The sequence below is a fragment of the Pelodiscus sinensis genome, chromosome 1 (assembly GCF_049634645.1).
Source record: "Pelodiscus sinensis isolate JC-2024 chromosome 1, ASM4963464v1, whole genome shotgun sequence".
In the NCBI taxonomy this organism is placed as follows: domain Eukaryota; kingdom Metazoa; phylum Chordata; order Testudines; family Trionychidae; genus Pelodiscus; species Pelodiscus sinensis.
Window position 1 is genome coordinate 171,617,424 of NC_134711.1, and position 18,311 is coordinate 171,635,734.

Below are 18,311 nucleotides of genomic sequence, written 5' to 3' on the forward strand. Positions count from 1 at the left end.
GACACGCTTTTCCGCAAATGCTTTTAACGGAAAACTTTTCCGTTAAAAGTATTTGCGGAAAATCATGCCAGTCTAGACGTAGCCTATCTGTGTGCTTATAGGCGACTGTGCCTGGGGGAAAATGGAGGTGCAAGGAGGGCTTGCCAGAGAGGCGGGGATAAGGCCCGTTGCAACACAGCACTTAGCTACAATTTCGGTGGGAACAAGGGGGATCAGTGCACGCCGTGACCTGCCCTATGCCTGCAGTTATTACTGTTCCCCGTGCTGCCTGCCGCACCTGGCTCTAGGCAGGTGCTCCCCGCTGCGAAGTCCCAGCGCTAGGCGGACCTTCCCTGGCAGAGGTCCTGGGGGGCTGGCTCGTCTCTAAGCTCCGGGCACACACGCACAGGCCAGGGTTTCTTTCTCCCGTGAGCCAGGCCTTCCCTCAGCCGCGCACAGAGACAGCGGCGACGCCCGTGCGCCGGGAGGTGGGAGGTGCCTGCGGGCCAGCCTCTCCCAGGCTCCCCCGGCAGCGGCTGCTCTTTGGCCGACAGCGCGTTAGCTGCTGCTGCTGCCGCTTTGCCCCGAGCCCGGGGGTACCCGCAGGGCGCGCTCGGATCATGCTGGCCGGGCTGCGCGGGAGAGGGGCCGCCGGCGGCTCCTACGAGCTCCTCCCTCCGCTCAGCCAGCAGGTAACCCGGCCCCTGCGTCCGGTGCGCTGCAAGTGTGGCGGGGCGCGCAGCGGGAGCCCCTGCGGGATGGGGCCGGGCCCCAGCACACGCCAACATGGGGGGGAAAGGGGCGAAGTCTTGAGGCTAAAACGCAGCGCTCGCTCCCTGCCCTGCGCACACCCTGGAAGGGGAGCCGCGCGGGGGCTGCCTGGGCTGTCCCTTCTCTGATCGCTCCGCAGGGTGGCAGCGGTGTTACGTACAAAGACCCGTCCCTCCCGCTCCCTGGCTCCTGCTAAAGTCACCTCATGGTTGGCTTGGTGGGGCTTGTTCGATGAGCTTTCCTCGCAGGAGATGCATGCGATCCTGGGGGGCAGGATCCCGGATTTCATGGACCGTTTTTTAAAAATGGAAACCTAGTTGTAATAAGAGACAACTGGGGAGGAGGGGTGTGTATGGAGGGAGTATGTGTGATCTAAGAGTCCCTTCAAATAAGGCTCAGGTAAATATGCTGGATTGGAAATCTGGAAAAAAGGGATTAGGCCAAGTGCATACCCCTCTTTTTTTCTGGCAGTTGTTTATCCGAGGGGTGCCTTGTATTTCTTACTCCTTTCATTCTGCTAAATCCACTTACCTTTTTTGGGGGAGGTCTTAGAGCAGTGGTCCCCAATGCGGTGCCCGCAGGCGCCATGACGCCCGCTGGGGCATTTAGGTGCACCCGCTGAATGATCTGGGCTGGCCTAGCCCCCGGGCACGCGGCACGTGGGCGGCCACTGCCCCGGGCGCGCGGGTGGTCCCGCCCCTGGACACGTGGTGTGTGAGCAGCCCGGCCCCTGGGTGCCCGGCAGCCCCAAAAGGTTGGGGACTACTGGTTTAGAGCATGTCTCCTCTCTTTATACCCTCATGGCCTAAAATACATGCTAGGAAGTTATTTTTATATGGGGCACCTTGCACTTTTGCATCCTCCACTCTGGTATTTCTCTCCTATTCGTCTGGCTGGTTTTTTTTCTTTTTCTTTTTAGGATTCTTCCTGTCTTGTGCATTTTCTTTCCCCTCTGCTACCTCCTCTTTTCCCTCTCCCTCAAGATAGGATTAAAGTAAAAAATTCCATGAAACCAAAGGTGAACTGATTTCTGAGTAAGAGAAACCAACAAGAGGATGCTCATTGAACCCCTCTCATCCTTTCTTTTTTGTCTGTGTAAGTGTAAACTGTTGGGGCAGAGATGGCCATATATTTGAAAAGTGCCTAATTCAGTGAGATCTGAGGTAATACTTGGATATAAAAAAAGAGTGTACACTTTTAGATTAGAATTATGGTATCCCGGCCTGAATGGTGCACATGTAAAAAGATTTGCAAGTAGTAGTTTGGGTCATATTAAGAAAGTGGTGTGAAATTAATGCATATGTTAATGCCTAAAATACTGTATATTATAATACATTACAATCATTTACATTTAATTTAAAAAATAAACAGTACTTGTTGGCTGCCAGATTGTAAAAAAAATCAAACAACTGACATGATGTAAATCACTGGATATGCACCTGCAACCAGAGTTTGTTGTAATGCAAACCAGCTTTTGGCAGCAGTAGCTTTTTCTTCACCGACAGACTATATTTTCCTTATTTCACTTTATCCATCTAGTTAAATTCAATAACAGTTCATTAAAAAAGTTAAGAAAGTGACTGAGAGCTGAAAATGCAAGAAGGCTTGTTTTCCCTCTTCCAGTCTTTGAATAAAAATTAGGTGCAGGAGGTTGAGATCTGTTGGCTCTAAAATCTTGATGAACATGGTCAATTCAATTCACTGACTGCAGATACTTGGATTGTTTAAGAAATCATTTACTTTTAAATGCAAAGCAAGTTTTGATGAACTTTGATTCACTTTTTTCTTATTTATCCAGCACATTTAAAGTAGTTTTATTTAACGACTGAAACATTTAAAATGGTGTTTTTATGCACTTCTGATTTAAAATTGAATTTCCAGTATAACACAAATTAGGGATGTTAAATATCGGTTAATTGAATAGTTGAATAATCTCATTACTTCTTATCAGTTAGTTGACTATTCTATAGTCCCCAGTGGCGGGGCCGACAGCCACTGCACTCCCTCCTCACTCTCAAAGAGCCCTCTGCCAGTCTGCTCTGATCCCTCTGCCTTGGGATGCGAGGCAGGACCTGGTCTGTGAGAGGAGCCTGTTTGAAAACCGGCTCCCCTCACAAAACAGCTGCCTATCACTGTGCTGCTGCCTCTGATAAAGAGACAGCGTCATAGCATGGCAGCAACCCATCTGGGGGCATGTCTGCGCTCCTGAACCCAGCGAAAGCCAGAACTGAGCCGGGCTGCCAGCTCACCCGGCTCCTACTACACTTTAAATGCAGAGTCACAGCTTGCATTACTCTTTCTGTAACTAAATTTAATTATTTTATGATTTGTAATAGTAAAAATTTAATTTTGCACTAAAATAACAGTTGAATAGGGGATTCAATGTTAATTTTGTTAGTAAATATTTTTATGAACTTGAATCATAATAGTTATGATTTTTTTTCTGATGGAAAAACAAAAATAATTATTTAATCCAGCGTTTTTCAAAGTGGTCTGCGGACCACTCTGAGAAAGCTGATACCAGGCTGCTCTGGTTTGTTTACTTACCAGTTCCGTGGCCATGGAGCCTTGTGGCTCCTATTGGCTGCGATTCGCCATTTGCAGCCAAGGGGAGTTGCAGGAAGCAGAGGCCCATGTCATACTGCATCCCATGGCACCCCTTGGTTGCAAACAGTGAACCACGTCTTATGGAAGCCTTGAGGCTCTGTTACTGAATCCGGTAAGTAAACAAACTGGAGTTGCCTAGTAGCAGTTTTCTCAGAGTGGGTCCACAGGCCACACTGAGAATCATTGATTGAAACCTTTCACCCAGCATATTCCAGTGTAAAAAGTAGTGCATTCAGCTAATTTAAGTGGGAGGATTGTTTATACAAAATTTGGTATCTGTAGGTAATCTCGAAGTATGACTTTATTTTGCACAAACAAATCCACAAAAAAACCCCTAACTCTTCAAAATAAATGGTAGATGTTACGGATGTTCGAGTTCAGGTAATCGAATAGTTGTGTAACCACATAAAATCTTTTCAGTTACACGAATATTCAATAATCTCTGGCGGTGGGGCTGGAAGCCAGTGTGTTTTCGGCCCTGCTCCCAGGAAGCCCTCTACCACGCAGTGCTGCTGCCTCTGTATTAGAGGTAGCAGCGTGGGGTGACAGGCGGGAGCCGGTTCATGAACGGAGCCACTTTAAAACCCAGCACCCTGGACAGAGAAGGGATACAGACTCTGGGAAAGGATTTGGTAGGGAGGGGGACTCAGGAGAGAATTTGGGATGCAGGTTGCAGGAAGGAGTTGCGGCATGCAGGAGGGTGCGGAGTGCAGGATCTGGGAGTGGTGGTGAGGAGGGGGCGTTGTTGTACCAAATAAAAGCAAGCAGGATCTTATGAGGGGGATAAGGCAAAAAGCCACATTTATTGTAAAGATAATAATAAAAAAATAAAGAAAAGATAGAAGCAAACAACGTTGTTTAACTACTTATTCCTAACACTACTTAACCCTTATACACTTATATATATATATATATAAACCATTCATTCATACATCCATTCATTCAGGTTCTGTGTATAGTTACCAGCCTGGAAGTTGCTTGTGACAGGATACTGGCCAGGTACTCTGTACACAAGTGATGGTAGTGGGGAGCGAAGTCCTGATCAGATGCGCATCTGAAGCTCCTGGTAGGCTGGCAGCAGAACCTTGGACTCTGATTCCATAGTTTTTTAGTCCAGTTCTTATAGGAATTTTTTCCTATGCCAGTCTATGGAAATTGCTGTATCATGCTGATGTCTCCAGGGTGGCTGCCAGGTGCTCATCAGTGATCTCATCGGGTGGACCTCCAGTTTCTCCACTTGACACCTTTTGGTTGCACTGGCACCTGACGCCTTCTTCAGCCCTTTGTTGCTGTATTCTCAGGCTGGCACCTCTCAGAGCCATTCATTCATCATCCAAGCACTCTCTCATACATTCATACAGTATTTTGTATAATAATAAAAGTTGTAGTTACAGAAAGTTTCTGGATGGTATTGCTTAAAACATTCTCTGACTGCTAAGTAAAGTTAACAATGCTTTAAAGAGAACAGGCCTCAATTAAGTAACAATGCTCTTAGTCAATTACAGGGCTTGGCTCCCATAGCAGAGTTAGTGGCTTGACAATGCATTGTTACAATGTATCTCTGCAATGTCAATTTCAAGCAGCCCCTTGCACAAGCTTGAGCATGCCCTGGAGCACAGGGGGGGGGGGGGGGGGGGGGGGCTGTTTCTGGTTACATAGGATTATATTTTTAACAGTTCTAAGTTACATTACCTAATACATTATATTCTAAAGGAACAATAATAATCATAATAAATCTAAACATTTAACAATCTTAACAAATAATAATAATAAGAAGAAGAATTAATAATAAATCTAAACACTTTAAGTTGTGGGGAACAAATTATGGGGAATCACTTCCATTTGGAGGAATCATTTTCAATACATTAATATGTTATCCCTACAGCGTGGGGTGCAGACTAAGAGGGAATGTGGGTGTAGGAGTGGGTTCTAAGCTGGGACAGGTGATTGGGATATGGGAAGAAGTGTGAGTGGTGAGCCCAGGAGGGAGTTTGGGTGCAGAAGGGGGGAGGGTTCATATTGGGGCAGGAGTTTGGAATGGGGGGAGCAGGCTCCAGACAGCACTTACCTCGTGAGGCTCCCCAGAAGTAGCAACATGTACATCAGATCCTAGGGATGGCCAGGCAGCTCTGTGCAGTGCACACTACCTCTGGTTGCAGACACCACCCCTGCAGCTCCCATTAGCTATGGGTTGCAAGTAAATATTTTAGCAGGCTGGCCAGCTGCCCAGCTCAGTCCTCATTCACACTGGGTCTGGGACCTAGCCCCGTTGCGGCTCTGCATTTAAAGTGTATTAGGAGCCTAGCTGGCAGGTAGCCTGGCTCAGTTCCGGCTTATGCCAGGTCTGGGAGCTCAGCCCCCTCGCCTCTCTCCAGACAGGGGCTGCTCCCAGTGCGCACCATTGCTTTATATCAGAGGCAGCACAGGGCAACAGGCAGCCAGTTCACAAGGGGAGCTGGTTTTTAAACTGATTCTGCTCACAAATCAGCTCCTGCCTGGCACCCCGTATTGCTGCCTCTGATACAACGGCAGCAGCGTGGAGGGGCAGAGGGCTCCTTGGGTGTGGGGCCAGAGTGCACTGGCTGCCAGCCCCATCCCAGGAACTATAGAATAGTCGAGTAACCAATAAGAATTCATGAGCTTAATCAACTATCCAATTAACCGATATCTTACATCCCTAGTAGGGAGCCTACCAGACCCATGCCAACTGGGTTTAACGGCCCAGTCAGTGCTGATTGGAACCACCTGGGTCCCTTTTCAACCCAATGTTACGATCAAAAAGTGAACACCAGGCAACCCTGTCCAGGAATACTAATTTACCTTTATAGATTTTATCAATTTAAGGAGGGCATCTTCATTTGATAGTTACATGTAGGAAGATATTTTTTCATATTAAAAAAGGTGACCTTCATTCTTGGAGTAACATCAATCTTTTGGTTTTGCTTGAAAGAACAGTGATTTTTGAGACTACATAGTTCTTTAGAGTACTGGCATTATCATGTCAATGCAAAATGGGTTTCTGAAAGCCATATCAGAGATCTGGAAGTGCAATTCTAATTAGAAATCAGTGAACAAGGCATCAAAATTTCTTAGCTTTGAAAATTTGAGCCATAAAACACATTATATTGTATTCCTCATGACTAAAGGCAGGCCTGAATTAAAATCCATCTTTAAGTGTGAGCAGTTTATTTTCCCTGATAGTTGGCTAAATAGTTATGAAACTATTTTTATTTTAAAAAATGTGGAGGTAGCTTTTCTTATGCTGAGTGTGTTTCACTGTTGCTAAATGTTTAGATCAATGCGAAGTGACAAAAAATACTGTTGTGTTATTTTATATCAACTTTCTCCTGGAGGAGAGTTTTGCTCATTTAATCAGGTAACCTTAAACTACTCTCTCATTCCACGTGTCTTCTGTATTAAAGAGAGAACAAGAAATAGATGTGCCACTTGATCAGGGCAGCCTGTGAGTATAGGCCGACTCGGCCGTCGCCTAGGGCGCCGCCTTCAACGGGGCGCCCGGGGCACCCCATGATGATGTCATGTCATTGATGGCCGTGTAGGCACAGGGCGCCAATCGTGTGTTCTGCCTGGGGCGCCAGCTGCCAAAGCCCTTCTCAGGCTGCCCCTGCACTTGATCATTATGAACAAATAATCATTGTAACAAATTCTAGCATTCAGGTCCAGATTTTCTTTGTTACCTAGAAAATATAGATTATGTCACTAGAATATTAAATACGAAACAAATTAATTTTCATTACTACTTTGTGTACTGGACTCAGAGTTTATTCTCTGAAATATATACATTTAATTCAACCTAACATTGATCCAGGGGAGAATGGATCTCTTAATGCTTCAATTCCTAAGAAAAAATGTGAAGTACAAGTTCATTTTCGTTTGGCCTTCAAATAACACAAATTGTGTTTGGTTTATTTTTTTTAATAGAAATGCAGTCCTGAAGAAAATTCTTCCTTCTTCAGTAAGGTAACATATTCCTGGTATAGCAGGTGAGAATTTATTTGTTAATGCTTATTATCAGTTGATTGAAGGCACAAGTCATACATACATTCTAGTCCTTTGTGTAGTCTTGCATTGTATTCCAGAATGAGAGTGCTATTAAAATAGTGTTCTAAAGCCAGAGTTGACAGTTACTACAGGTCACTTCTTAACAACTATTTCCTAATTTACTGGTCCTGTAGTTCTAAGCACATAGTAATGTTTTAAGGTTGTCCCCTTCTTATTAATAATAAACAGATGTTTAGCACTTCAACTAACAATTATAAAGTGCTCTAAGCCAGTGGGAGCTATGCACACAATTCCCTTCTTTAGAAAATAGACGTGTAGTTTCTTTGGTGTGTGTGGCAGTAAAATATTTTGGTGTGACTTACAGGGAGTTAGCCAAGCACCTCTGTTAATCAGTTACATGACTAATTTCCTAGGCATTACTCTCTGTTTGTTCTCCCCTTTCCTGCATGTGTCATTCTAAACAAGTGATTTAAAAAATCCTTCTCTTTCTTAAACATAGCGTGCCTTCATATGATCTGAAAGCTCAGCTACTTCAGATTGGGCTGCCTACTGTCATTTAACGTTCAGCAGGATATTTTAAGCAACTTCACATATTCTGTCTCCTGATTATTACTCATTCTTAGCACTCCTTTTACATCATGTGCTTTGTTTGGAAATGTGGTCAGTCAAAATGAACAGTAAACCATGCCAGTGTATAGTGTAAACCTATCGGCCTGAGAGAAATAATAATAAAGTCAGTATATAAGTAACAATTACTTTTTGCTTTCTTCTGCATTATTTTCTTATAGTATTTTTAAACTTTGGTATCTGATTCTTTTTGCTTAGCCTAATTTCAAGTTTTCACTATATATATATAGTGAAAATCTAACTTAGTTGAAATTAATGGGAGTTATGTCATTGATTTCAGTGGAGCCAGGATTTAATCCATGGTCTTTAATATTGCAAGTTAAAGTTTCCAGTTATTGCACAATTTATGTAAAAAGTAGAACTCATCACTTTTATCATAGACATGATTGACTTATGAATATTACATTCACTTTCAAAAATAGAAAGGACCAAATTTTGTTTAAGGTTTTTGATTTTTTTTGTCTGTCTCTGTAAAACTTAATGATGGAAAAGATTATCCATGTGATCTGGGTACACACACACATCTCCTTGAGGAAGCCTCTTATGATTTCTATTAAATTAATAGTGCACAACTTGTCACAATCAATATTATTTAAACTCTAACTGTAGGTCTACACTGCATGCTTATTTCAGAATAAGCTATTTCGGAACGCCAAAATAGCTTATTTTGAAATAACGTCTACATAGCAAATGCCCATCAAAGTAGCACTGAGCTATTTCAAAATAGAGTATTCACATTCATTGGATGCTGAATCGCATTTAAGGTCACCCAGAAGCGCTTCAGGCAGGGCATCAGGAGAGCACTCACTTGCTGGAGCTGCTTACTGAGACTAGCTGAGGCTCGAGCTTAAATGTACTGCTGTGTCCAGGCTCCCTCTCTTTTGCCTACCTCCTTGAGGGACAGCAAATCCATTCCACTGCCTGTTCTGGTTACCCTTGCGGACACCACAGCAGTCCAGCCATGGAGCCGGACCTCCTGCTGTAGTTATTGCAAGTTGCCCTTGTGGCTCTACAGGAGGAGGACTCCCAGCTCATAGTGGTTGTTGAAGTCATGGTAGTGGACATCTATATTCATTACAATTTGCATTTTTGCTGTGGTGCTAGGAGTTCCTTTGCCAGACATAAAGAAGTGCTCTGTATGGCTTGAAAGCTTGTTTCTCTTGCTAACAGAAATCTGGTGTGTAACCCTTCTGCTGGATAGGTCCGGCAGCAACCAGGGGTGCTGAAGCCGAAGGGGAAACTGAATCTGCCATTACAGCTGTAGGAGAGCTCTGGGGGCTCACATTAGTTACTACTGCACCCGATGGAGTTAAATTACCCTGTTGCAAAATATCTATTCTATTTCTTAAAGCCATAAACAACTGCGCATATTAATGTTCATGCCATTTACCCATTCGCTGACAAAACAGGAGTAATTGGAGGATCGTGTTATAATTGATTGATCCTTCCGGTGGCCACCTTTCCTGGTCCTCTAGCTGATATTGAGGCCAGTCTACTGCACAGACCCTTTTCAGTTTACTTTTAGTCATGGGATCTGATCCAAACACTTTCCAGTTCACTAGAATGCATTCTAACCATGCCTGTTGCCTGCCCCATAACCTCAGGAGACACTGGGCGTCCCCAGGTCTTAACAGGCGAAAGTCCACCCCACTTGACTGTTCCTACCTTATCCACGGGACCGGTTCCGCACTGTCGCCTGCAACTGCTTCTCCACTATTTGAGCACGTTGCACCATTGTGCCCTCCGGGGTCGATCAAACTGTGTCTTCGCCGAGGCCCCCGATAAAGTCACCGGTGCGCGCTGGGCGTCAGTCGTTGCCACAATCCATCGACCACCGGGAGGGGTCCGGGCAAGGCTAAATTTCAGCCTCGAGTCCCATCTGGGTCGCCAAGAACTGTTGCCGGCACACAGTGCCCGAGTGGGGCAACAGCTGGGTTCGTTGCCCGGTGTGCGCGCTCCAATAAACACACCGGTGTGGAGAAGCAAAAAAAAGTTTATTTGAACACTCAAATAGGTGCCAAGAGACTAGACCTCAGATCAAGCACACCAACGTAAGCAGTTTTCCCTCCTTATATACCCAGGTTGTTTACTTGCAGGAACATAGTGAACTGTAGCAAGGTTCCCATGCTGGCACATGTTCCTCCTCCTCCCCCTCTACAGAAACACATCTGAATTCTTCTTCTATACCACTGATAGTAACTAGGCAACCTCAAGGTCTGTCTGTCTTGCTGTTTCCAGCTGTTAGCGAGCTAGAGAAAAGTTATGCCTGGGGGGGAGGAAGGGGCAGAAGGGGGAGAGGGGGGTGCTTGGGCCTAGAGCGGGGGGGCTTCATCGATCCTTGTGATCTTCCACTCCCCCGAGTTACCTAGGATCATGCCCAGTGACCCCAACATAGATGCTCCGTATTTTGAAATAAAGCTATTTCTAAATAAGCTGCACAATTGACATAGCTCAATTTGCACAGCTTATTTTGAGTTAAACCCTGCATTGTTGACGTATCCCAGTAGACCTGTGCAGTGACATCTGATTGTTTCATATCTGTTGGTTTCAAAACGTTTGGAAATTTTTCAAAAAGTTAATTGACTTAGACATCATCATTCAGTTTTGCAGATTTTCCCCATTTGGTTGCTCTGCCTCCTGTCAAGTTAGTCATACTCCCAAAAGCATACAGATTCCTTTCAATGTTATTGTGTTTTCCTGGGTTTGGGGTGATTACCAGAGACTTCTGATCATTATTTACACCTGTTTCAGCTCTTCTGTGGCTAACAGCAAAGGAGATAATATGGCCCAAAATTTAAACAAATCAAGTTCTATTGTAGAGCAGTTGACTTATACAAAAACTCAGATTCTGATGCTTGTTCCTCAGTTCCCTGGTTTAAGGATAAGTCACGGAAGAGTGGAATCCTATTACAGTAGGCTTTTTAATCAGCTGGTCAGGAGCGCTTAGCATTTTGATATCAGGAGTGCTGAACAGTTGGATGCCGGACTATCAGAGTTTTACTGTATAAAGAAAAACTCATTTCCCCCCCCTGCAGATCCATGTATTAAGTGGATAGTTACTAACCAGCTTTGTTGTTGAAATAACTAGAATTTATTCTTCTTAACTTCATAGCTACATGTGGATGCCAAAGTGCAGGTTTTCATTGAAGGTGTTCATACCTGGGGATTTTGGTTTGGGCCCTTATCTACATAACTATAATTTCAGTATAGTCAAATTGACTATAAGTGGATTCCACAAATGTGTATGATATATTATACATGCTGTTTGTTATTGTGAATGTAGAGTTTATTTATAAGTATTGTAGTATGTGTATAAAGCTTCTCAGTTAGGATTCCTGTTTGATTTGACTGCTTTGTGTTTCTTGTAATAGTTCACTTGTCAAAGTGTTTCCTTACAGAATAATAACTTTAGGCTACAAGAAACCATTGGAAAGAGAGGACCTTTTTGAATTGAATGAAAGTGACTCTCCATATATTGTATGTCCCAACTTTGAAAAGCATTGGAGGAAGGAACTTTTAAAGGCAAGAAAAGGTTTAAAGGTAATGATGATAGCAATAAATAACATCACTAATCGTCATCTTTCTCTAAATTTACATTAGGCATCCTTGTCAAAAGTTAATTTCATTCTTGTAATGATTTAAATCAGATTTCTTCTCAGCAACCATAGATTTCCATACAATCTGCTCATCCTTTAATGGGGTACTAATTCAGCATACATGCTAAAAATGCTTTACTGTATATGTTTACATTACATTAGCAATGGTAATGAGTCTTGCTCTAAGCTAGGCATTTTCAACATGTGGTCTGTGGATCCCAGGAGATCTGAGAAAGATGACTCTGAAAATAAAGTTTCAGGTCCCAGAAAAACATTTGGTTTTTCTGATCGATTAGAAATATGTGAGTTCCCCCACTAACAGATCAAAACCCAGAAATGATGTAATTACTATAGATGTCTACAGTTCAGCGCCTTCTCTCATGCTGTGTCAAATGCCATGCTGAGCATATGCAACATTTATAGTTGGATTGTTTTCAGTCTAAGACTTCTATGGTAGGAGTCTGTATGGACAACAGGTTGAATACCCAAAAGGGCAACACTTTCATTTGAAATTTAGGGGCCACAAATGAAAAAAGATTGAAAACCACTGCTGTTTAAGAAAAACACTATTATATAAGATACTGGCAACACTTGTGCACCATTGCAAGTGCTGGTGTCTGGAGATGCAAAGTGTATTTTATAGGGATGTCAACATGTAGACGACTACATGATTAAACGATAAGCCTGGGGTTATCCGTTAATCTTGTTGAATACACACACTCCCCACTATCCTTGTGACTATCGAATAGTCATGTAACCACTAAAATTCCATGTGGTTACATGATTATTCAATTACACACTATATAACATCCCTAGTATTACAACCATTAGGTTCAGTAGTGTAATCAAGGCTTCAGTATAATGTTTTAATGAAATTTCCTAGGTTGTTTTATGGTAGGTTGTTTGCATTTTTAAATTTATTTTTGAAATTTTAAATTATGGATTATTTTAATCTTTTTGGCTAGACACTGTAGGAATGCTATAACCTTAGTAAGTCTATATGAGGAGTCTCTACCCTGAAAGTCTTAGGCAAAACTGCACTGCTCGTTACTGAATAAGGCTAGCTCTTATTTCAAGCAGTATACCCGTTGCACCAGTCATTGAAATTTTTTTTATTGAACTGTAAATTTAACCATAAATATATCTATGGCATTGGCCTTTCTTAGTTAAGCAGTTGTCTAGATGATCATAAATTTGTCAGAGCAAAACCAAAGCACTTCTCAGAAAGGGCTATTACCTGCCTTATATCGAGCTCTTACTCCCCTGCTCTCTCTTTTGGGTACTCAGGAAGTAAGGGTATGTCTACACTAGCCCCCGCGCTTGATTTGCATCTTCCTGGCCAGTCGCCATTTTTGAAATTTACAAGTCCAGACTAACTGCCCGCGTCTACATGCAGCAAGGAGGTTTAACAGTTCAATTTAGAGGCTTTAATTCGAAATACCGGGTCCCTGCCACTTGTAAATTTCAAATATGGCGACCGGCTGGGAAGATGCAAATTAAGCGCGGGATATTTAAATCCCGGGCTTGATTTGCAACTTCAAATGCCTACATTAGCCTCCCTAGTTCGAACTAAGGTTCCTTAGAGTATGTCTACACTAGCCCCCAACTTTACCCTTCCATGGGTTCAAGGCTAACACTCCTTCTTTGTGGAATCAGGGCTGTGTGTGTTCGTAGGACCTTTTTCCAGTGCAAGAGCTTTAAACAGTAATATCCGTACTTTGTATTTATTAACAATTAATGAACAGAATACATATGCAAAGTATACAATGCTCACCACTCCCAATAAAGGAGACAAACTTTTTCTTGGTGGCAAATCAAGGTTAGATCATCTGGGAATTCTGGCTTCTGCAAGATATGTTCTGCAGGGTATTGAGATCTGGCAGCGGTGACCTTGGCTTTGCCCCAAAGTTAGATTTGAAAGGATTTCCTGTTGGACCCCCAGTTTATGTAGTTTAAACTAGGGTCCTACTTTGCTATAATATTAACCTATCATTTTAAACTAAAGCAGAGGTTATCAAACTTCAGTGCACTGTGATTCCCTTCTGACAACAAAAGTCACTACACAACCCCAGAAGAGGGCACTAAAGCTGAGTCCACCTAATTCCCACTGCACCAGGTGGGGGAACCCAATGCCTGAGCTCCACTGCTTTCAGCTGGGAAGGGTTCAGAACCAAAGCCAAAGCTCAAGGGTTTCATTCCTAACCAGGGGGCCTGTAATCTGAGTCTTACTGGTTAGGGCTGAATTCCTTACGCTTCAGTGGCCCTCGACAGTGGTACTTGGTCTTCAAACTAGATAACCAGCAATTCTGAACCCGCCCTGGTAACCCATTAAGTTGGGGCACCACCTACATTGAGGTCCTGACACACAGTTTGAGAACCACTGAACTAAAGTATTAAATCAGTTGCTTTTCATCCATTATGAAACAATTATTTAAACAATCCTAGCCTATTACAAGATCATTATTTAACCAGTCAACCCCCCATCCCAAATATTGTGAAATTAGTTATGCAACAAGCAGAAACAATTAGACATGATACAGATAAACAATAGAGAAGTGTGGGATCATAAACACAAAACAATAGAGAAGTATAGATTTCACAATCACAATTATTGATAACCTTCTGTCTCGCAAGAAACACCTTAACAAACAAAATTTTCTGTGAGCATCGTAAGATCTGCTTCTTTATTTGGTGATGGTGAGTACTACTAGGACAGGAGTGCCTTCTTAACATCCAAATATTGAACTGTTTGGTGCAATTTAGATGGAGTATGAGGATGTCACTATATGCTGCTTAAACGCATGGCTGTTATTTTTACTGTAGGAATAAGACTTCAGACTTTACAGGGCCATTTCATTTTTAAAAGCTGCCTTTCTAAGTCCAACTGATTTGTGGAGAGTATCTCTCCCCTCCCCCTCTGCTAGCTTCCACGAGTAAATGTGTGACTACTGACATTTTCAGCAGTTACATGTTCACCTAAACAAATGCATTTTAATATCCCTGCTACATAGTCTGAATTCCTTTTATATGGAGATATTTCCACCTTCCTCCTTATTGAGTTGGAAGAAGTATGTGCAGTCCACACACCTACTGGGTGTGGTGTATTGTTCCATGTAGTAAGTGGGGAGACTGAGAGTGTGAGTGTGCTCTATTGCCTTAGCTTGAGAGCCAGTTGGATTTTAGTTCTGGCTTTAGAAGATTATGCACTGAGCTCCAAGTTCTGTTCTGCCTGTGGCCATTACATATGCTTCACAGCATCAAAAGTATGCCCTTTATTTCAAGTTGATACTCTTTGTTGATGCTCTGCATTTTATGTTAAAATATTTGTCTTAATTGTGTATTTCTCTTGTGTAAATTGACAGGCTCCTCATGACAAAGGGGTGATATCAGAGAAAGCAAGTTTTCAGAAACCATCTCTGCTTTATCCTTTATGGCAGACATTTCGATTTTTATTGATTAAAGTGGCCATTCTGAAAGTTGCATCTGATATTCTAGCCTTCATTGGCCCACAGATAATGAAGTAAGTTTTTTTTAAATGCCCTACACTTTTTGTTCAGGGTTTGCAAAAATAATAAAGCTAAATGATTCCCAATATGCTGAAATTTAGTTCTGCTAACACTGCTATTAGAACAAAGGTCTCTGATATACGACATGTTATACATTTTTAAAAGATTTTTGAGGAATTAAACAAACTTCCTCTAAGGATGTTTAATGCCATTTTGTGACCAAACGAAAACAAGAGATACTTCTGATATTTATAGGCTGAGATGTTAGGTCTGTAGGTCCCCTGCCTACATTTTGTCCATTCGGATTCTTTGTGTGGTTGCAAGACCTTTTGTTTTACCATTGCCTGTGGTTGCCAGGTTCTGCTGGTTTCTGTCTGCATAGTTTTTTCCCCCTACTGATATTACTAAAGTGACACTCGAATAAAGCAAGGGCACATGATATGAGATGTGTGCTGATTGCACACATTGATTGTGAGAGCCACACACTCTCTCTGTATCAAATCAGTGTGCTGATACGGTTCAATCAGCACACCCTGCAAATTCTAGCTTCTCAAGTATAGTTAGCAAAACTTCCCTATTCTGGAATATTGTCTTGGTTTCAACAGTCTTGTGGCCCACCGAGATGAAGAAGGGCAAACCATTCACTAGCCTAGGTTGCCTATCACAGTTCTAGAAATGCAAATATTGACAGTTCCAGTTTGACAGTTCTAGCTTGAATTTATAATTTCCCTCATGCATATTTTCTTAAATATGTGTCTGTTTTTTACATCTGTAGAACTAAATAAATAGTATTATATCAATACCACCAATTAGGGATTTCCTTCCTGCCTTGCATTAAGTTAATATCCTAGTACAGAAACTAACACGGTGAAAATATGTGGATTAATTATGAATGCTAGTGATGGCAGTTCTCTTTGTGGTGTTACACAGCTGAATGTGTTGACACTCAGATCCATGTTGTTATTGATATTGAATTGTCAGATGTTTTTACTGCATTAAAGAAAACAATGAAATATTAACAATTGTGTGTGTGTGTATGTGGGGGGGGGGGGGGGAGCTTGAGTTACAAGAGTTCGTATTATCCCCTTCCTTACTGTGGGAAGAGGAAGAAAGTTCATACTGTACGTAGAAACTTAACACGTCATGTATCAAAAGAAGGCTCATGAGCCTTTCCCGAAAAAAGTGTGTCACAAAAGATCTTCACTCTGAAGTAGATTTCAGGTTGGCTGCATAAGCAGCCCCCATACGACAAGCAGTTACATGATAACCACTAACTCATGGACAATACTTTATTCTGTAGCATGATTTACCTAAAGTGCTTCCTAATAACATATTTTCTCAAGAGAAGAATATATTTTTAAAATTTCATAATGTGGGTAATGCCCCCAGTCATTCTGTGAAGACATTGGTAATGTAAAAAAAAATGCTTGAAGTGAAAATGCTGTTGATGTCATGGAACTGATAAGGAGTGATCTAAGAATACTGAGATGTAGTAATTTTATGAACACTATAAGCAACCTGGGCAGTTACTGTGCAACTAGGGTGGATTTATTTGAATTTCTGAATGTCAGTATTGATTTAACTTGTATTGGAGGAGGTGGAGTGTTTAAGGATGTCATGGGGCAGACTCACCGCCATGGCGCCTCCTGCCAGTAGCACTGGAAATTAACACTTATCTGCCTGCTGGATGCTTCCCTCTGGCTGGTATCTCCCTGTGTCCTCACTCCGTGCTTCCGTTCCAGACCAGCATTGCTCTTGGACCACCGTGTCCTCTTTAGGACACTGCCCTCCAGCAGTGACCACTACAGTTGCCTCCCATCTCCCTTATGGGGGTGGGGGAATAGTGTTTATCGGCAGTCCTATGTCTCTGCACTTTGGGGATCTCCCCTCTCAAGGAATCTCCGATTCCCCTATACCCACTTTTCCTCAGTGATCCACTACCAGTCTTCTTCTAGCCCCTGCCACAGGGGCAAACTACAGTCGAAAATGGCGACTCATCATTGGCAAGGGGGTGTGGACCTGCTGCCTCTTTTTAGCCTGGATGTCTTCCTGAAGCCCTAGTACACTCAGGCCTTGCCTCCAGTCCAGCAGCCAGGTAGTGTGGCCAAGCCAGAGCTCTCCGGTCCTGCCTGCCTCTTCCCAGCACTGCTGTGTCTCAGGAAACCTCCAGCCTCCCTGACAGCCAGGTCCTTCCTGTTTCCCAGCTAGAGCAAGAGTGTCTCTCTGTCTGCAGGACTGGGTTTTACTATTAAAGGATCCCTTCACAATGTGTCTGTAATGTTAAAATTCCACTAGGTCTCTGCATGAAGGCCACACAGTGGCTGTCCAGACTAGAACATCCAGGCACATACTTGAAAGACAATGGGCAATTTGTTACATTCAAGAATCCTGTGTTCTATTTCCAAGAAGTTGCAAATTAGTTACAAAATACTTATTTGGAGAAGAAATGAGAGATTAATTGCCAGATGCTCCCAAGGACAGACAGGTTGAAACAGAGGCATTGTCTATCCTTAAAAGTTTAAAGTGCTTTAAACTGAAAGTGTGGCTATGGCATGAGTGCTGCTCTATGGAAGCTACCTCCACATGGTTCCTAGCACTGTAGCTCGATTCACACTGGTGCTTCACAGCCCTGTAACTTGCTTTGTGGGGAGGAGCGTATATTTATTTAAGACCTCTGAGCAAGCCAGAAAGTTACAGCGCTGTAAAGTGCCAGTGTTGACTTAGCCAGAGAGAGACTATGAAGAGCAGTCTGAAAGATTTGGACCTGTCTCCAGATCTGGGGTGAGCAAATACCAGCTCCGAGAATGGATCCAGTCTACCAGGGTTATCCCCTGGCAGGCTGCCTCTGCTATATTTACGTGTGTCTCCGTAGATGAGGGCAATTGTAGCCCCTGTGGGACATGGATTGCCATTCCTAGTAAATGGGAGCTGCGGAAAGTGATGTCCCAGTCCTCACTGCTTCCTGCAGCTACCATTGTCCAGGAATGACAATCCATGTCCAACAAGAGCTACAATTGCCGATACCTGCGTAGGCGTAGGTAAATACAGTGGTGGTAGCCTGCTAATAGCCTGCTAGTAGCTAGGCTAATACTGGTGAACCGCCTCTGTTTTATTGCCCACCCCTGCTCCAGATCTATTGAATGGTAAACCTTAGGGACAGACAGGCAGGTGTGTGGAGTGGCTTGTTTTTTTAGAAAATATC

At 43.0% G+C, this 18,311-nt stretch overlaps 1 protein-coding gene across 1 annotated transcript in view; it reads left to right on the top strand.

The window, feature by feature from the left end:
• The first annotated feature begins 188 nt into the window (after window positions 1-188).
• Window positions 189-18,311, top strand: part of LOC102462398 (multidrug resistance-associated protein 1-like) — a 74,046-nt gene continuing 55,923 nt past the window's right edge. Inside the window, exons 1-4 of the mRNA XM_075909834.1 lie at window positions 189-671; window positions 7,300-7,361; window positions 11,406-11,547; window positions 14,966-15,123. Of these exons, the coding sequence (XP_075765949.1) occupies window positions 600-671; window positions 7,300-7,361; window positions 11,406-11,547; window positions 14,966-15,123 (434 nt within the window). The 5' untranslated portion in view covers window positions 189-599. The remainder of the gene's footprint in view (window positions 672-7,299; window positions 7,362-11,405; window positions 11,548-14,965; window positions 15,124-18,311) is intronic.